The 21,693-nt window shown below is 43.2% G+C and overlaps 1 protein-coding gene across 1 annotated transcript in view; it reads right to left on the reverse strand.

Moving 5' to 3' along the window:
• The window catches only part of gps2 (G protein pathway suppressor 2), a 36,380-nt gene extending 18,819 nt beyond the window's left edge, over positions 1-17,561 (reverse strand). Inside the window, exons 1-7 of the mRNA XM_084312797.1 lie at positions 17,413-17,561; positions 12,677-12,794; positions 12,464-12,573; positions 4,864-4,991; positions 4,643-4,722; positions 4,095-4,174; positions 3,649-3,823 (exon numbers count right to left, since the gene is read on the reverse strand). Of these exons, the coding sequence (XP_084168923.1) occupies positions 3,649-3,823; positions 4,095-4,174; positions 4,643-4,722; positions 4,864-4,991; positions 12,464-12,573; positions 12,677-12,770 (667 nt within the window). The 5' untranslated portion in view covers positions 12,771-12,794; positions 17,413-17,561. The remainder of the gene's footprint in view (positions 1-3,648; positions 3,824-4,094; positions 4,175-4,642; positions 4,723-4,863; positions 4,992-12,463; positions 12,574-12,676; positions 12,795-17,412) is intronic.
• Positions 17,562-21,693: the final 4,132 nt, after the last annotated feature.

The raw sequence follows: 21,693 nt of genomic DNA on the forward strand, positions 1-21,693 counted from the left end.
GGTCTTCAGTTTTAGAGCTCTGTTATCATCACTGCGATCTTGCACAGTATTGTATGCTGACCAGTCCAGGGGAAGAGGGGAAGAGTGGAGCTGCGAGAGCCAAGCAGCATCCTTCTTCTGTGCTCTTGACACACTGTGTGATGGCATCTTGGATAGCATCAGTTCTTGGGACTTCTTTCAGAGCTGGTGGTGTCATCTTCTTGGGGCCTGTGTAATGTTCATTCACAAAACTGCTCTTGTGAACCAGACAGAGTTTCCCAGCGTCAAGCTTTGTCAGACGAGGTCGTTTTAGTGACATGACCCCACCACCAGCAGTGGCTCCTCCAGGGAACAGAATACCTGCAGGATTCTGCACAAACTGAGTGGCCATGGCATGAGTCGTGCGGCAACCGTTCGGTGTGAAGACCACAAGATCAAAAGTGTCACCCCAACTGTGGATGGGGCCAATCTGCCTCTCCAAGCCAACTGTGCGCAGATACTTCTCTGGGTCCTCTGAAGCATATTTGGCAGCTGACTTCCGGAACCGTATGACTTCATCGTAGGTGGTGACAATGCCATGCTCGTTAAGATTCTTGATCAGCTCTGCGCTTACGGCAAGCCCCAGAGTTGTCTGATTCCAGCTCCCACTGATGTGCTGCTGGATGCACTGAGCGAGTGTAAGTGATGGTTTGGTCACTTTTCCTTCCTTTGATACCAGACAGGAGACAAACTTCAAAAGGGATGGACTTGTGGCTTGTATGATCTTGTCATGCTGGAAGCTGCCAAGGTCATATTCACGGTGCAAGGGAATATTCTGCACCTCAGCTTGCACTCTCTTCACAAGCTTGGTGATAACTTCATCAGCGGCAGTGGTTTTATCTCGTTTTACCAGTTTGAGTGACTTACTCATGGAATGTCTAAAACCAATAGTCTGGCACCCTTCCACCCTCATGACAGCTACAGCATCACCATAAAAGTCACACAAGTTAGATAGCATCTGCTTACTGCAGAGGTGCCCGGAGTTGGCTACATATATATCATGTAACTCTGACCAGGTTGATGACTTGTCTGCATTCATGTGGTCAATGACAGCAGCTAAACAGCTATCAAACGGTCTGCACTGGGAACTTGCACTTGAGGAAACTCTCTTGAAGTCATCGTAGCACTTGGTGTGATACTGGGCATCAGCTGCATGCAGGTCCAGGACGGCATTTACCCGTAGAGCCACTTCCTCAGCCCATTGATCCTGGCGCTCATCACATTTAGACAAGATGATGTTTTTGAAGGATGGCATTCCTGGTCTCTCAACAGTCCGGCATTGTTTCACTGGCTTCCATCTATCAGGGTGTTTGTTGTCTTTGGGTTCGCAAATGATACCACAAAACAGACATTGTTTAGAAAACTCAAAGGCATGAGAACGAGACATACGTTTCCCTAGCTGACCATCAGATGAGCTGAGCTTGCGTTTGGTTGCATTTCTAGACTTAGAGCCATAACATGATTTGTGACAAACTACAGAGGCTGAGGCTGACACACCATGGGTAGCAATGATGTTCAATACAGTCTCAGTTGTAGCTGAATCGTCAAGCTCTTCACTCCTCTGAAGCAAAGCTGTAATGCCTTTTGGTCCAGATGTCTTGAAGTCATTGTCCTTGCCGTCACAGGGCTCGAATAGGCATTTCTTAATTGACATGTCAATCTGAAATTAACAAAAGAAGAATGCACTATTTGTATCCTCCGTCTCTGCACTACCACACACTCTACATTACAGAGCAATATGGATACATTGCCAGGATGTACATTTCGGATGGGCTGTTCACTATTCCAATGAAAACATGTATTTCCCATGTTATTGAATTTGACTGGTATTCGCATTAGGCCTACCTTTTGGGTCTCTTTCTCTGCCTCAGTGCCTCAGATCTTCTATCACACAATTCTACATTAAGTAGAGCAAAAGTACCATATGAATACTCTACAATATTTAGAATCAAACTTGATGCTTCTCTGTGTGACGAGGGATAGAGCCTGGTGACTCGAGGCTAGGTAATAACAGGTAATAATCACACATGCATGTCATGACATACATTTCTAACATAGCCAACTACTGTAGCTATGCATTAACATTAGTTACCGTCAGATGGCTAACGTTAACCCTAAGAGCTAGCTTACTACAGCTTGTGATCATATTATATTCAGTGTTTGTTATTATTGGATAGTAATAAAACTAGTTTGTGTATCTCTTTCTATTTTCTCAACTTACTTGCATTGAAACAACAATCCTTGAAAATCAGGAGTCTGTATTTGCTGCAGCTGTAGTTGCTCGTTGCCACAGTAGGAATGAGATCATGGTGCAAATTAGCCACTACTCACTTGGAAGTTTTGCGTTAAAGATTAGCGCACTGAAGTCCCAGTCAAGGCTATGAACTGGGGTTCTGAGGACATTTTATAAGGTAACAGTCACATACAAAAATCCAATAGAATAGTTTCTAGTTGCGGCAGCAAACTGCTCCGCTGCCACGTGGACTCATGACAGAGCTCAACTGCAGCAGTTACCCCATAACCAAGCATAAGCGCCTAGAGTACCCCATTAGGCGCTCTACAAATTAAAGTTATTATTATCATTCTCTTTACAATTGAACATTCCATGAAAATGATCTATAAATTCAGCATCTTCTGAAACATTTATAAACTGAAAATTCATAAAAAAATTGCACCAAAATGAGTAGAAATTTGGTAAATTCCAGTAAATATTGCAATTTTGAAACTTTTTTCTTCTCTTAAGTATCATAAATGGATTCAGCATCCTGAACAACCCCCAAAACAACTCCAACATTGTTGAAATTGATCAAGCAGTTTCTGAGATTTTCCCCATTTAGGCGATTATGCAAATGTGTGCTAATTATGCAAATAAAAAAAGTTGACCAACATTTACAACTTAGCATCCGGCAGTTTCTGAGTGCTGGGGACCCGTACTATCCATATCCATCAAAAAACTTTGGTGGTTCCGAAATTTTCGGGTTCACAATGGGGCTCTATGGGATGGCAAATAGACTAATAGGCCGACAAATGACAACGTGTCTAGTGTATTCGAGAATATTCCAATAAATGCCGTTTATGAGGGAATCTTTCTATTTTCCGGAAATTTGAGAAAACGATAGCTTTTCAAATGCTATAAAAAGGATATGAACCGATTAAAAAACAATCCGTTTCGACAATGTTGACTGCAAACAAGTCATTGATAAGCGACGGGCAGATTAGACACATTTAAAACATAGATTATGCGTTTTTAATGCTATCATTGAAGTGGATGATGGCACTCAAGGACATTAATCAACGTTATGGCTGGCACTGACAGTGTTAATACACTAAATATTTTACAAGAAGAGTCTGGTTATATAAACTCACTCCATCAATCAATCAACTCGCGCAGTAGACTAGACAAACATAGCAAACACAGTCAAAATGTACTAGTATTTGGTTGGTGGCTGGTGTTGTGCACCATACACGTGTCTATGGATATTTGCACTAGATATGGGTTTGTATGCATTTGTCATTTTTGTTTACTTGCGAGGCAGTTTTGAGTTTCCGCATATATATGAAATGTGCTCAAACGTGACTTTACTCGACAACTCACTTCCTCCCACACACACACACACACACACCCAGTACCTCTGATCTGGGAGCTGCTGGCGAAGCTGACCGGTACGGAGGGACCCGGGGCGTAGGTGGAGGGGTGCTGTGCCTGGCTCACCCCGTACGGCTCGTGAACCCCCGCACTTCCACTAAACTGGCCGTGCTCCGCCGTGCCCCCGCTGAACCCAGGCTGGCTCTGGTAGTGACGCCCCTGGAGAGAGAGAGGAAGGGAGGGTGATAGGGCTTAGTCTGGTATATAGGCTACATTATTACATACATCCCCGTTTTGTCGGTCTACCCCTATTGGGTGCATTCAGGGCCATGATGCTATGATAATCTGAGGGAAGTCCTTCACTCTCAATATATACAGTACTATGTACACAGTGTGAGGGAAGCAACAGTTGTGATTGGAGGATCAAGAACAGAGGGTGGGGCTTGAGATAGGTCATTGGGAGGTCATTGGGAGGGGCCGAGGCACTCACCGGGAGGACGGGGGTTTGGAAGAGCTGTTTACTGCGCTCCCCGAGCAGCGCGCCAGGCCTGTTGTGACTGACTGGACTGCCTGGAAGAAGAGATAAGAGGAATGAGCGGGGGAGCGGATCAAAAGTAACATAGCATAGGATGATGATTTTTTTAAGTGTCTGTAGTTAAAACAGGGTATCAACAACTGCAGAATATGCAGGTTTCAACAAGTTTCTCAGACCTTTATAAACCCCACTTGGAGGTAAATTTAATACCAATTTCTCGACCGATACTAGCAAAAAGAAACAACACAGCAACATTTCCATACAAACTCTTGCCAGACGCACCAAGCTTGTATTAAACGGCTTTAATACAAAAACATTTCATATATTATTTAATATTATTTCATCTCCCGACAGCCGGGCTGCCCCACAAAAATGTAATACCTGTGCAAATGAAATTTCAGACTTTTAAATACCTTTTAAGGCCTTAAATTGAGAATTATGAATTGAATTACAGTTTAATACCCTGCAGATACCCAGTAGGAATGATGAGTGAAGTGTCTTACCTTGGATGCTGAGGAGGTGCTGTCCTGCGTGCATGGGTAGACTGGGCTGGTAGCTGGCTGAGGTCAACGTGGTGATGTCACTAAATGAAGACAAATGGTGGAGAAACACATGGGGATATTAGGACATTTTAGTCCTTGTTTCTTAACACCCTTTATTTCCCCACACCATTCTCTTGTCACAAAACCCCCCCCGAATGTACTGAGTAGGAACACCATATCACCATAGTTGCTGATACCTCTGCTCCTTTCTGCGCCTCTTCTCCTCCTCGTGGAGTACTTTCTTTAGCTGCAGAAAGAGCTGGTGTTTCTCCTCTTGGAGCCCCTGAAGCTTCTCCCCCATCTTCATGACCTAGTAGGACAAGAGACGTATTGAGGCCCTGTCCACACGATCACCGGTATTAACACTTTGGCTGCCATGGGTTAAATTCATTATCAACCGTAGGTTGCCGGCTCTATTTGTCTATAGAGAAAGTCCCCTTCTTTGCAGGGCTATAACTTTTTAAATTCTATTGCTACATTGCCATTATTAGGGCCCATTCAAAGTCCTATATGTATTGTTCATTGTGTAGCAACGTTAAACTTTTTCATTCACATATTCATAGTAAAGTATGGTCTAATGTATAAGTATGTTTTCATCTCTTTCTGCAGCTTTCTCCAGAACTTGATCTATAGCCCCAAATACATTATATTGATGATGCAATACAGTTTTATGGCAATCAGCGCGATATAAAAAATTCCAACTAGACGTACTTCTAGAAGTTACTACACGTCATCTGATGTTGACCGGATGGGCTAGGGGGTGTTTATAATTCCGTGGGCAGCGTTATACCAATCATCTAATGTGGGTCAAATGTTGATAATAGCAGTTAGTATCGAAGACGGTAACTTTACACGCTAAAACTCACCCCAGTCTCCGCGCGCCGTTGGGCGATCATCGTAGAGTAGAAATTTTATCATTATGGGATGTAGATTTACCCGGTCCATCTCCAGCTTGTATAATGGTATATACGTCCAAATCATGTTGTTTATCGAGTTATTGGCAATCGATCGCTTTGTAGTGTGTCGAGATCGAGTCCCGGAACCTATAGCTAGTGCCCGGAAGTAATACGGCCGACCAGCACAATCTCCGTAGCACTTCCTGTTAAGCGATTGCGCCGATCGGCCACCAGATGGCGCTCCTGAACCGCCAGAGAGCTCAGTGGGTCCTCCTGGTGGATCTCAGGCCAGCGGAGGGGACATATGAATCCGATCCCAGATTTTTGAAATATTGATATTAAAGACGCTGTAAGGTGTCTTCGGCAACTTGAGCATGGCCGGGAATGACGTGTTTAGGCGTTTTCCGGCAGCCAAAGTGTTAATGTTTTTTTTTTTTATTATGCAAAAAAATTAAACTGTCCACACGACTGGTTTAAACTCTGCACCGAGTGACGTCATATACATGTAGTACAATGCCAAAGCAGTAGGTGGCGATGTTGTTCAGACATGAAGGCCATTTCAACCAATCAGAAAAGGTTGAACGCTCACTACACTTCCTGCTTAAAAACAACAAAGTCACCATCTTTAAATACCTCACGTTAGCCATTTAGCCAACGTAGCATTTATTTTTCAGCAAAGAAAGTGCAATAAACAAAAACAGATACATTCACTGTGTGTTCTGCCTCTCATTTGTTGATGAAACAAAACCACCATCAACACAATTTACCACCAAGAGAGGATAGTTTAGTCTCACAAAAATATCTCCGGTGTTGTTAGCTACATGCTAATGTGAATGGCATTCTCCATGTATAGTTAGCATCGAGGCTAGCTGGGGCTAGCATCAGCGATTTTGTTAGCTTACATGCTAACGTAATAATGTGGTAACGTTAACGCTAGTAGAATGAATGGATGCAAACGTTATTTAACACATTGCAGAATGGGTACAATACAATACGGCTCAATACAAACAATTGTTAAGGGGATGCAGTCTGGACTGGGTTCCTTATAACAATAACTTGACAACACATGAGTTTAGTTTAACCGCAGCTAGGGGTGGGACGATACATCGATATATCGATCTATTATCAATAATCAAATAGGATCGATGCCACGTAAAAAGATCGATTCATATTGCGATACTTATTTTATCAGCAGGCTATTATATGATATTCAGACTCTAGATCTATTTGCAGAGCCAGATGAGATGAGGCAACCTGTGCGATTGGCTCTTGACAATTAATTTTGCACGTACTGTATAGCTACAGACAGTATGTGTGTATGCGCGCACTGCGGGAGGTGGCCAGAAGCGCGCAACTAGCCAACTACTATTATTACTACTATATTAATACAGTTTGATCCATCGCAAAACGCTCCAGCGCTTGAATACGGCCGGGGGATCCGCTCTATACAATGCAGACCCACGGCTCTCGTATTATAATGAGCCCGCGAGGCGTGTTATTATTAGAGTTAATAATATTGTATATTGTTTACACTGCCTTTTTATTCCATTTTTACTTCTCCACTGTACTATAATTATGTGACCTGTACCTCTATGTCTTCTACTACCTGTACCTCCCCTCCCCCCGGCCCTCCCCATGCTGCTGATTTTATATTATTTTATGAATACAACGTTTAATGTTCGCTTAGCTAACGTAGAGAAACGTCAGACGTAATTCGAGATACGTCAGACGTACTTCGAGATACTTCCGCATAGCCCTGCCACAGGACTATTACGTCAGACGTACTTCGAGATACTTCCGCATTAGTCCTGTGGCAGGGCGAAGTACCAATCTGGACCTCGAGGCTCCGAGTCTGCAGCTCGACCCTACTCATAATCTGTACTCGCACAAGAGTATCGTTATGAAGTTATGAACTACACGTCTACACGCCACACGGCGGGCAGCCCTCTAAGTGTCATGCGCCAAAGGTAAAAACAGCCCGCCCCTGGCGGGCGGCGGGCTTTAGTTTCGGTCCCTGCATGTACTGTATGGCCAGTAATTAAAGTACATAACTAAGTAGTGGTTTAATGATACCATACTCTCAATACAGTCAGGGAATTGTACCCCTCAGTTACATTTAGCATTTTATCTTTGTATTTTTGTGTTTTCGTACATTTGCCAAGCAGAGGTGATGCACCCAGACTTTACTGAAACCTATCCCTGAAGTTACAATTTTATTGCATTATTTGCACTTTGTTTAGCATTTTATCTTTGTATTTTTGTGTTTTCGTACATTTGCCAAGCAGAGGTGATGCACCCAGACTTTTACTATTTTAATTTTTACAGATTTATAATAAACAACCCCATTTGGAGGCAAAACTATACAAATTTGTTGTTTTTTATTGATTTTATACTGTGCACAATGGTAGAATATGATGATGCACAGGGTACATGTCATACTCAAAGTCTGCATTATGTGGCAATAACCTCCTGTAGTGATCATAAGTGTTTTTTTCCAGCCAAATTCCATTGAAACCCATTTGGCACATTTTGGGCACTTTTTGGGTATCCCAGATGTCCTTTGAGTGTCCGCCTGGTACTACACTTATTAGAACTGCTCTGGAAGCTATGTCCTTTGTTCAATTGCTTAGCCTTTTGGTACAGTTGTTGTCAGGAAGTTGCTGAATGAGCTCAGTGGCATCCTTTCAGGTTTGGACATTGTTAGCATGGTGTTATTCACTGTCAAACATGGGGGGAAAACAGGCGAGGATGTAAATCTATATTTCTTCTTTGGTTCATCACAATTTACTCATAGCATATTACCAGACACAATATTTATAACACTGGGAATACATTCCCTGAGTTCCATAGATGTTCCTAGATACCAAGAACATGCAAATGGTCCTTGTAGAACTGGAGCAATCTTCCATTTTACTTGGGTATGTACTTTTGGCAAATTTTCGAGAAATTTGGCTGGGGTGGAACAGGTTAAAACTATTAACGCTGACTAATTCCTTCAGTCCACTCAAAATTATGCTAATATTCCTTATGTTGTTTATGATTAATTGAAAATAGCATATGAGAGTATTATATAGTAATAATAACACATAGGGCGGCTACGTGGTGCAGTGGGCAAGGCGCTCTCACCACGAATACTAGAGACTGGGCTCGAACAGGAACGCCTCCCTGTTCGAGCCCAGCGCTCTACATTGCTTTCAGTTTAGCTGGTCGTCCACACTAATACACATTGGCAGTATTAGGGGGAGGGAAACTGATGGGTGGGGATTGGGCGTTGTGGACAGCGACTCCTACAGGTAGGTTGGTGCGCCTGCGCAGTAGAATCAGGAAGCGACGGGGGCGGGGCCCATCCAAAGCCCAGACCCCTGACGCTGAAAGATCGAGCCGCGCAGGTGGAAAGATGCGACTGCTGTTACCTCGACTATCGGAGGGGACTCGTGCTATGTATGACTTAGTCCACATTGCAGCCGGCTTGTGGGAGGCATGAAACAGCGTTCAAAGACAGGGGAGGGTTGAATTGGATGATACGAAAAAATTGGGATGGGAGAAAAATAGAAAATGGGAGAAAAAGTGGATAAAAAAAGGTAATAATAAACACATGGCGATATACTAAAAAAGCTATTTATAATTTTTGGCTGGTAAAAAAATCTGCCTGGCTGGTAGTTTTTCAAAAAGTTTATTTTTTTATTCCCTGGTCGCCTAAGCTTAACCAGTGATATAACTAGGCGTTAGGTAGTTTACAGGCTGTTAGAGGCGTAAATAGGCACAAAAACAGGCGTCACGCGATTGGCGCACATGTCACATGACCAGAAACGTCAGTGGCCAATCAGATCGCAGAACGCGAACGCGGAACTGGAAGTTTGTTGGTAAAAGTATAGACGCATTTGGGGAGGGTGGGAGGAGGTTGCACAAATGCTCCCAATTATATTTTGAGGTCGCACAGATACAATTTCGGGAGCATATGCGACCAATACGGTCGCAATTTCGAGCCCTGGGGGGGATGAGTCTTTGGCTGAACGTGCTCTTCATTCTGGCTAGCTCCTCATCGGTTGCACACGTCGAACTACCCCCAATCTACACGTTGGGTTGTGGTGGCTATTGGGGGCCATTTGGTATGGTATGTAGTAGGCCTGCCACGATAACACATTTTGCTGGGCGATTAATTGCCCCCGAAAATATCGCGATAAGCGATATTATTGCGACCGGTTAGAGAATTTTTTTTTTGAAATTTATTTCCCAAAACTTTTATTTTGAAGCCCACCGCTCCGTCTTTTCCGGTGTTTAGACTTTTATTTTGAAGCCCACCGACCGGACCGGAAGTATTGTTGTGATTATCCTAAGCAGAAACTATGAGCCGACAACTTGGGCTAATGATATGATGTTTTTGAGCTAATGATAAAACAAATTGTTGGTGAACAACTAACTTTAGGTTAGTTTTAACGTTAGCTACTAACGTTAGATGCAGCTACTACAGGCAATCAACGATGAGGAGGAAGCGTCAAAGCAGTATATAATATAATAGCTGTGGTGCGTAAGCACTGCAGCACGACTCGAAACTACCGGAGTGTTATAATAAATTAATTCATGTTTAACTTGTCCCTGTGTCCAGTCCTTTGACTAGCCCCACCCGTTAATTGTAAACAATGATGCATGTAATTGTATTAACGTTATTCTGTGTTGTACTTGTAGCTATGCTATACGTTGTATTTCGTTTGTAGCTAATGTTGTTAGCATTGAATGAGCATCAACGAACGCTAGATCTTTAATCTTTATTTAGCAGTCCAGTTTCTCCGGGCAGTAGCGAGTAACTACTTGGGTCTAAAAATAGCTAACGTTACACTACAAATAATGCTACTTGGTTAAAAGGAGCAACACTATTGAGAAATGTCTATGTGGCGTTGCCCCACGGAGCTCCCGTGCTGTACTCTAGTAACGTCAGCGGCCCGCCTCCCAACACGGACAGTGACTGAGGGGCACTGGTTCCGCCTCATTAAAACAAACGCGCAAATAGCAATTAATCGCGCCCGTCAAAATCATTGCATTCATTTTAATTATCGCAGCAATTAATCGATTTATTGCTTATCGCGGCAGGCCTAGTATGTAGCATCTATCTATCCATCTACACATTGGGTTGTGGTGGCTATTGGGGGCCATGTAGAATCGGCATTCTAACCATTTCCTTCTGCATCCACACCCCTTACCCCAAACCGGGTTCATATACCCCCCCCCATCTCTATGAATAGCAAAGATGTTCGGCAAGGGGATTGGGTTTCTTCATTGAATGCTTATCCTCATCATAAGTATCTTGTGTTTAAGCATTACATCACGCGCAGGAGTGGTTTGTGAAAAATAACCACGACTACAAGTGGTGTAATGCTTTTATACAACTGGCACATTCATCCAACCTTATTGCTATACAATAAACACACATTAATCGAAGATTTATTGAAAAAACCATCCGCCAGAAAAAGTAGTTCCCACAACAACAAAAAAGAGAAGTTGCCTCCATGTGGAAGCAGCTCGGAAGTGCATCCAACTGTTCTCAGTAAGACATCCAGCAAACTAACACATCAAACTGTCTTTCAACTAAGACATCCAACCAACTAACACATCCAACTGTCTTTCAACTAAGACATCCAACCAACACACACATCCAACTGTCTTTCAACTAAGACATCCAACCAACTAACACATCCAACTGTCTTTCAACTAAGACATCCAACCAACTAACACATCCAACTGTCTTTCAACTAAGACATCCAACCAACTAACACATCCAACTGTCTTTCACCTAGACATCCAACCAACTAACACATCCAACTTTTCTTTAGTTTTTAACCTACTTTCTATAGAACTTCATTCTTAGATGCTTCTATAGAAAGTAGGTCAAACAAATTTAAAAAAAGTTCTCTTTGCCCTATAGGGATTTTTTATTTTTTTTTAAACCTACTTTCTATAGAAGCAGCTGGGAGGTGCACTGTTTTAAGTGAACATGGCCTATTGAATTGATTGATTGATTGCTAATTGTATTACTGTCCGCCTTGTTTCCAACTGGTTAAGTTTAGGCCCTCTTTCGAAGTTGGTTAAGGTTAGAGTTTGGAACCAGGGCTGGTGGTCTATCGCCCTGCTCTTAAAGACAAACTCTAACCTTAACCAACTTCGAAAGAGGGCCTAAACTTAACCAGTTGGAAACCAGGCGGACAGTAATAAAATTAGCAATCAATCAATCAATTCAATAGGCCATGCTCACTTAAAACAGCGCACCTCCCAGCTGCTTGAAAGTAGGTTTAAAAAATAAAAATAAAAAATGCAAATTAATCAATCAATCCACGCGATTTTTATTTTGTTCCACAATGACTCATGACCCATCAATTACATCATCCAACATTGTTTAAGCAACTAAGACATTCGCCGTGACAGAATCGGTTTATATTTAGTCGTTATGACGCTATCAACATATCCATTCAGTCCACCCTCACTTAAAACAGCGCACTTCCCAGTTGCTTCTATAGAAAGGAGAAGAAAATAAAAAATTGCAAATCAATCAATCAATCCGCACGATTTTTATTTTGTTCCACAATGACTCATGACCCATCAATTACATCATCCAACATTGTTTAAAGAACTAAGACATTCGCCGTGACAGAATCGGTTTATATTTAGTCGTTATGACGCTATCAACATATCCATTTGTTAAAGATTATTGTCCGCCATCTTGTTTTTTCCTAAAAACCCGCAAAGCGGAGTGATTGTAATTCGGTTGTGGGCGGGTCCTGGGACCAGGAGCGTGGAATTGTGAAGAATATATACGTGTAAATTGACTGTTTCAGCCAATCAGAATCGAGAAATTTGCATGCCGTTGTATAATTTATTATAAATTCTTGCCAACCTGTTCTTTGGTTTCCTCCAGCGACATCCTCTCCTCGATCTCCTTCGTCCTTTTCCTCTCTTCCTCCTCCTTCATCTTCTGCTCCATCATTTTGTCCACCTCTTCCTCCTCTGACAAAATTATGTTTGGCATAATGTTAGAGAATTGACACACAGTCTTGCCATTCTCCATTATATTTAAAAACCCGACACAGATCTATAGCCGGTCGCTTACCTTGTCTCTTTCGCTCTCTTTCTCTCATGATGTGTTTGTGGAGGGCTCTCGCCATCGCGTTGGACAGCTTCGGTCTCTCCAGCAGAGCGGGCATAGTGACAGGTAGTGGAGGTGCCAGCTTAATTAGATTAAAATGTATTGTCATTAAACAGCACAAGTACAGTACAACGAAAATAAGTTTGGCATCCAACCAGAGTTCAAATGTAACAGTAAAGTGTGATAGTAATATGTACAGGTGATTAAAATGGATATAAAAGGTTTATACAGCACTATTGTATTTGGCATGATACAGTTGATGTTATCCGTTATATGCAGGTGTATAGAAGGACTGTATGCAGGTATATTCAGACAGATATGGATATATGCAGTAAATATGAATAAATATATGAGGGCTGCATGATTTTTGGAAATAATCTAATTTGCGATTTTTCTGACAGATATTGCGATTGCGATTATATTTGCGATTATATATTTTTTTAAGCAGCCCCACAGAGGTTTATTGTAAAATGCGGCTTGCATCTGGCCTACGCGGTGGGTCTGTTCGGGACACAAGAGTCTGAAAATGTTTCTTTTTACCTGGGAATCGATACGGTACCTTTTTTTCTGTACTTTACTTTCCCTCTCTGAAGTAAACTTCACAACACACAATCTAAAACCCCTTACCTCCCTCTCCCAAACTGTTCCTACAACAATTTTTTTATGTTGCATGATCATGTATATTTATTTTGTATTATAATTTTTTTTTTGTTTAAATATCAACATTATCTGGCAATCCTCAGTAAATACTATCAAACTCCTCTGATGTCAGACCAGATATGAGACACGTGCACACACACACACAGAAAAGGAGAATGGCTTAAATGATTTTAAAATACTTCAGCTAATGAAGTTAAATGTTTATTAAATCTGTATCAGGGCTGTACGCTAAGCTTTTTCACTAGGGGCACACTTGCCCCTAAATGAGAAATTTAGGGGCAAAAAATATTCTTTAGGGGCAAATTTTTAAATAACAATTTTACCATTATTTATATCGATTGTTTTTTAATAAAATATATATATTATATAATCATACTTGTAGTTGTATTATCTGCGAGACATCGCCACCACGCAACAAGTCAAAATGCTCGCTATATGCAACCAGCTCCACTGTCTTGTGTGTACTCGAGTAGCCTCCAGCTACGGCCAGGATTCTCCGGAGCTGCAGCTGGACCCTATACTGTAGCCTCCAGCTACGGCCAGGATTCTCCGGCGCTGCAGCTGGACCCTATTGACTATATTCAGCGTGCCCTCAGCTCGAATACGCATCGACTCAGTGTTATAAGACATTGATATCAGGAGCTATCTGAACTATTTAGTTTAATGGGACGTTTCGTTTTAAACAGTTAGGGTTGGGTACCGTTCACATTTGAACCAGTACCTGGGGATCGATAATGGTATACGACGACAGGGCTTGAGACTAACACCGTCCCGTCGTCCCGGGGGAAATAAAATATGTATAAGAAAAATCCTCCACGGGGCCGGGACACAGTCGGGACGAAGAGGATTTATTTTCCCCCACTTGGAAAATGTCAACTGCGCCGACTGTCAGTGCGCATATCACTGTCAAACGGTGCGTGTCTTCAGAGTGCTCGCTTTAGTTGACAGTGGCACGAGACCACTGCACGAGACCCGCGGAAATATCAGAATGTTTAATAGAATGTTTAATAAAAGTTCTCGTGGTTCCGGCCATCCTCTAGCCATCCTCTCAGTCAAGGGAGCACTCTCAAACATGCTGCACTATTTGAAGTGTATAACGTTAAACAGAGCAGAAGAAGATGGAATAACAGACACAGACTGACCAACAGGGAACTGCATCCAACCCTAGTACAAAGGCAGGTCTGCGGTGGTGGCTACTGCCACTGCTGGCTCAATGTTCTCGAAAATATGAAGCAATACTAACTTTACTTTTCTTCATAGGCATAGCTAAATCAGACAGTCAGCCAGTCTATCAGAGTGCTCAATCGATTTTCCCCACTCTCATACCTGAGTGCTCAGCTCGCGTGAGTGGCGTCATCACACGGCTTGGATAATTTAGGAGTGAAATGCGAATGCAAGGCTTGAAATCGCTACTCGCAAGCCCGCCCCCAAATATTATTTACCAATCGCAACGGCCAATTAAAAGGGGCAATTTGCGACGAGCTCGTCGCACTGTACAGCCCTGTGTATTACATAACTTCCTACAAGAAGAATGTTGCTGCTTTCTGTAGTCGGGTCCCAACTGCAAAATTACTGTATTACCCTGTATTATACACTTTTACTATCATGTAGACTATTCTGCTTTGTGTTTTTGTGTTTACATGTGATGTATTGTATATTGTATACATGCACATTTATTATGTTCTTGTGTGATGTATCGCACATTTTATTGCTGTGTGATGTATTGCAAATGTTATTGTTGTCATCTTGGCCAGGTCTCCCTTGCAAAGGAGATCTTGTATCTCAATGGGACTTCCTGGTTAAATTAAAAAAAATAAAAAAATATTGCAGGCTTGGCGATTTGATAAATCGCATCATTCCAAATCGCGATTTCGATAAAAAAAAAAAGATTAATCGTGCAGCCATAGCATCCTAGAGGCAAATCTTTCCTGTGACAAAATGGCATCCAAGGTAATAAAAAAAGTCAACCAACGAACTAGATTCTTGTACCGGATCTCCTCTCTGGTAAACAAGAATACCCTGAAGACTCTGGCAGGAGCACTCAATCAAGGGTAGAATAGAATAGATAGAATAGATCTTTATTGTCATTGTTGGTACAACGAAATTTAGTTAGGAACATCACCACTGGCATACAAACATAAAATATAGCATGTGCAAAATAATAATGTCAATAATAATAGTAATATAATAATAAAGTATCAATGTCCCAATGTCCTCAATAATAATAACATACCATCATTGTCCCAAGTGCATTTAGTGCTAGTGCAAAATAAATAAATATAAATATTTCAGTGACAGTCCAGTGAGTTAATGGAGTTGACTTGCAATGGATGAAATAGTGTATAGTGCAGCAATGCAAGTCCGGTTCACAGTTATTGTTGTAATGTGGAAGTGGGAGTTATGTCACCGGGGATTGGGGACGGGGTGTGCGGGGTGGGATGCGGGGGGAGGGGCAAGTTGATGTTGATCGTTGAGCAGCCTGACAGCCCGTGGATAGAGGCTGTTGGTCAGTCTGCTAGTTCCGGACTGGATGGATCTATACCTTCGACCAGAGGGCAGCAGTTGAAAAAGATGGTGTGCTGGGTGGTACTGGTCTTGTAAGATGTTATTTACACGACGTAGGCAGCGGGAGGTGAAGACTGTGGAGATATCTGGGAGGCTAGCTCCAGTGATCCTCCTTGCAGCCTTGACCACTATGCTTGCACCTCATGGTACCAAAGCACCTCAAAGGCGCTAAAAACAAGATTACACAAACATCACAAAACAAACTGGTCAGACTTCTACTTGACCTTACCCCTCCCACCTCACCCCTGCCCACTTTAACAACCTAGGATGGCTTAGAGTAGACGACAGAGTACAGCAACTTGCAATGGGCCTGGTCTACAAGATACACTATACGACCAAGGTACCCATGTACATGTCAAAATACTTCCCAAAGGTCAGTGAATACCACGACCACAACACCAGAGGAAGCTCAACAAATCATGTTAAACCCAGATTCGGCTCAAACAAGGGACTAAACCGTTTCGCAATTATGCCACATCAATGTGTAATGTGTAAAGGAATGTGAATCCCTACCCACATTCAAAACCGCTCTTAAAGAGCACCTACGGGAGGCTGCTATTCGAAACTGGCCACTGTAAATGTCCAAACCCCCCGACCCACACCTCCTCCTAATAGACAGTCTCCTCCCCACTGCATGTATTCTCTCCCCACCGTATGTATATTTCTCTCCCACCCACCCCCTCCTAATGTACAGTCCCCTCCCCATCATATATATACTCTGTCAGGATCTATGGGTAACAGTACTGTATATTTGCATATCGTATATGTCACAAATGTAACAGTACTAAATACCTGTATGTCATGTATGTCCCTATGCCATAAATGTCATGTATGTTGTGTATGTCATAAATGTCTATGAATTGAAAATGGGGGACCCTGATGTAAACAAGACAAACGTCTGGTCTGCATTCCCTTAACAATTGTGTGTATTGAGCCGTACTGTATTGTACCCATTCTGCAATCTGTTAAATAAAGTTCTCATTCATTCATATGTACATGCTATCATACAGAGGTATGTGATGAGTTAACTGGTAGCAAATACACGTTGTCACTGACTAACAACTATTTTTATGTTTACAAGCTGCATAATAAATGCACTACTGTACTTTGCAACGTTATCATTAGACTGTAGTACAAGCAGCACTGACGCTAGTAGGCAGCAGCCATTAAGAGATATAACGTCAACAATGGCAACAAGGACGGGCCTAGCTAGGCTCGCAGTTACCTGACGAATGTTAGCTAGCGTTAGCTAGCAAATGTATTTAATTGTGTTTCGACGATGTCAGTAACCTTAGCGTCGACTATTTTAGTTGTATGGGTGAGAGTAACGTTAATACAGAGTAGAGGCCGTGGCAACGTTTAGCTCGTCGATTAATGTGCTCAAAGGAAACCTTTGAGAGGTTAGCTAACTGGCTAAAGCCGTTGGTTGTGTGTTCATGTTGCAAACAGTCTTTACAGCGAAACGGATATCATACCTTCGTTGCTTAGTGAATCGTTCAATGTGATCCCCCTCGATCTGGTGGCTTTGCCTTGTTACTTCTGGAATAATTTAAGTAAATAAAATACAAACTTTGTTCCAAAACATAGGGACGTATGCCCAACAAATTTCAGGACATGTTTTACATCCGGTGTCCGTCCGATATGATTTCCGATTATGTACGCTCAAACTGCATTCTGGGACTTAGAGTTTATACATAAATGGGCCTAGCGACCCCCAAAATATGAAGTTATAAAATTGTCTGTGAATCAAAAATGTCATTTTGTGGATGCTGATGTTTAATCTCTATCTGTTTACACATTGATTATGAACCTTGTTCTATCCTTACATCCATCTCGAAAGTCATGGAAAAAATAGTATACGAACAGGTCGAAAAGTACCTTGCGGATAAAAATCGAATCTACGAATTCCAATCTGGCTTCAGAACATCCCACTCCACTGACACATGCCTTCTCTATTTGAACGACCACATTAAGCAAGAGGTGGACGCGGGCAAATACTGCGGCATGGTCATGCTAGACCTACAAAAGGCCTTCGACACTGTCAATCACACCATTCTGATTGACAAGCTAAAAGCAATTGGTTTTGATAGTTTATCAGTGAGCTGGATACAATCCTACCTGGAGGGGAGAGAACAGATGGTGGAGGTAAACGGTACCCTATCCCCCCCCCCCCCCTCACAGTGAACTGTGGTGTTCCACAAAGAAGCATACTAGGACCACTACTGTTCCTAATTTATGCAAATTACATGTCGTCAGCTTGTGACTGCAACTTGTTCCTGTTTGCGGACGACTCAGCCCTGCTGGTCTCTGACAAGAACAAGTTACAGGTTGAAAAAACCCTCAGCTCGGAACTAGGCAAAATCTGCATATGGCTCGCCGACAACAAACTATCATTACACATGGGCAAAACAGAGTCCATTCTCTTCGGTTCAAATAACAAACTCAGCAAGACCGGCGGCTTCTCGGTTACAGTGGGTGACAATATTATCACAAGGAAAGATGAAATTACCTACCTGGGTTCCATCCTAGAGGCTAATCTTTCCTGTGACAAAATGGCATCCAATGTAATAAAAAAAAGTCAACCAACGAACACGTTTCTTGTACCGGATCTCCTCTCTGGTAAACAAGAATACCCTGAAGACTCTAGCAGGAGCACTCATTCAAGGGTACTACAACTATGCTTGCACCTCATGGTACCAAAGCACCTCAAAGGCACTAAAAAACAAATTACAAACATCTCAAAACAAGCTAGTCAGACTACTACTTGACCTGACTCCTAGAACCCACCTCACCCCTGCCCACTTTGACAACCTAGGATGGCTTAGAGTAGACGACAGAGTACAGCAACTTGCAATGGGCCTGGTCTACAAGATACACTACGCGACCAAGGTACCCTTGTACATGTCAAAATACTTCCCAAAGGTCAGTGAATACCACGATCACAACACCAGAGGGAGCTCCACAAATCATGTAAAACCCAGATTCGGCTCAAACAAGGGACTAAACACGTTTCGCAACTATGCCACATCAATGTGGAACGCCCTACCTAAAGCTGTAAAGGAATGTGAATCACTACCCACTTTCAAAAACACTCTCAAAAAACACCTACGTGAGACTGCAATTCGAAACTGGCCCCTACAAATGTCCTAACCTAGTTGTACAGTAAATGACCAAGTAAGGCTTTGTCAGTATTCCAATGTACAGTGTAAAATGTGTGTGTGTCCCCTACCCAACCCCCCCCCCCCCCCCCCCCCCCCCCCACCTCCAATGTACAGCCCTCACAGAACCCCACCCCACCCATCCAAACTCCTCCAATGTACAGTTTCTACGCCAAATGTATATACACTCCTTTTCTGGACACTTTTGTATCACAAACAGTACTGTATTTGCAAATCTGATATGTCATAAATGTATAGATGTAGCAGTACTGTCTATCTGTATGTCATGTATGTCATATATGTTATGATGAATTGAAAATGGGGGACCCTGATGTAAACAAGACGAAAGTCTTTCTCTGGTCTGCATCCCCTTAACAATTGTATGTATAGAGCTGTACTGTACTGTACCCATTCTGCAATCTGTTAATAAACTTTTCAATCAATCAATCAATCGGTTCAAATAACAAACTCAGCAAGACCGACGGCTTCTCAGTTACAGTGGGTGACAATATTGTCACAAGGAAAGATGAAATTACCTACCTGGGTTCCATCCTAGAGGCTAATCTTTCCTGTGACAAAATGGCATCCAATGTAATAAAAAAAGTCAATCAACGAACTCGATTCTTGTACCGGATCTCCTCTCTGGTAAACAAGAATACCCTGAAGACTCTGGCAGGAGCACTCATTCAAGGGTACTACGACTATGCTTGCACCTCATGGTACCAAAGCACCTCAAAGGCACTAAAAACCAAATTACAAACATCTCAAAACAAACTAGTCAGACTACTACTTGACCTTACCCCCAGAGCGGGCCTGTGACGGTCACGTGACCCAAATCAGCCATTGGGAGAGAGGGGCCGGTAAGCGTGGGGTCTGAGATAAAGTTTTCAATCAATCAATCAACCAATCAATCAATCCTGCACAGTGCAATACTCCAATTCAGCCATTGGGTGGGTGGCGCTGCTGAGCATGCCTGTGACGGTCACGTGACCCAAATCAGCCATTGGGAGAGAGGGGGCCTATGACGGTCACGTGACCCAAATCAGCCATTGGGAGAGAGGGGCCGGAAGCGTGGGGCCTGACAGTGTGGGGCCTGATGCCCAGGGCACACACAACGCGAATGAACACGGACGGACGGACGGGCGGCTGCCGCTTCACTTCCGCTCCCATGTTAACCCATTCTCTGCCAGGCATTGTACCCATCATTGTACCCTCTCTGCCAGCGCTATAAGTCTATGGAGATGTTCACCTTCTTTGCAGTTCACTGTCTTGGCTCCTTTCTTTTTTTTATCCTCTTGTTCTCCTCTTTTTCTTCCAGCCCAATTTCGCCGTGCCAATTCTTCCCTCCCCTGTCTTGAACGTTGCTCGCATATGCCCCCCACTGGCCGGTTGTAGGGAGGATAGAAGCCTTGCATCACGTGTTCCCTCCGATACACGAGGAGGCAGCCTGTCACATCTTTTCACCTGCCAGCGCGGACTCTCATTGGTGAGGTGTAACGTGTGGGAGGCTCACACTACCCCCGCCATTTCCTGTCTCTGCTGTGCAGGCGTCCCCCAACGTCGCTGTCCACAACGTCCAGATTACCACTCATCGACTTCCACCCGCTAACTCTGCCAATTGAGTTAGTATGACGGCCGGCCCAAGCCGGAGGCAACGCCGACAGCCGGATTCGAACCCGGTGTCTCTCGCGTTGGTGACGAGCGCAATGTCCGCTGCGCCACCCAGCCGCTGTCTTGGCTCCTTTTAAAAATTCCACAACAATAGTAAACGTGAGGATACCTCACCGGTCGAGAGAGTGAGCAGTTTTAAGTACCTCGGAGTCCACATATCCGTGGACTTGACATGGACCACACACATAGACAGTGTAGTCAAGAAGGCACGGCAACGCCTCTACTTCCAATCCTTAGGCGCCTAGGGAAGTTCAAAGTGAGTCAGAAGATCCTCAATAACTTCTACTTGTGCACAATAGAGCATCCTGACAGGCAATATCACCCTGAAGACTCTGGCAGGAGCACTCATTCAAGGGTACTACGACTATGCTTGCACCTCATGGTACCAAAGCACCTCAAAGGCACTAAAAACCAAATTACAAACATCTCAAAACAAACTAGTCAGACTACTGCTTGACCTGACTCCTAGAACCCACCTCACCCCTGCACACTTTGCCAACCTAGGATGGCTTAGAGTAGACGACAGAGTACAGCAACTTGCAATGGGCCTGGTCTACAAGATACACTACACGACCAAGGTACCCATGTACATGTCAAAATACTTCCCAAAGGTCAGTGAATACCACGATCACAACACCAGAGGGAGCTCCACAAATCATGTAAAACCCAGATTCGGCTCAAACAAGGGACTAAACACGTTTCGCAATTATGCCACAACAATGTGGAACGCCCTACCCAAAGCTGTAAAGGAATGTGAATCACTACACACCTTCAAAAACACTCTCAAAGAACACCTACGGGAGACTGCAATTCAAAACTGGCCCCTACAAATGTCCTAACCCAGTTGTACAATAAAGACCAAGCATGGCTTTGTCAGTATTCCAACGTACCCAACCCCCCCCCCCCCCCACCTCCAATGTACAGCCC

Source organism: Notolepis coatsorum (assembly GCF_963971535.1).
Source record: "Notolepis coatsorum genome assembly, chromosome: 4".
Taxonomy (NCBI): Eukaryota; Metazoa; Chordata; class Actinopteri; order Aulopiformes; family Paralepididae; genus Notolepis; species Notolepis coatsorum.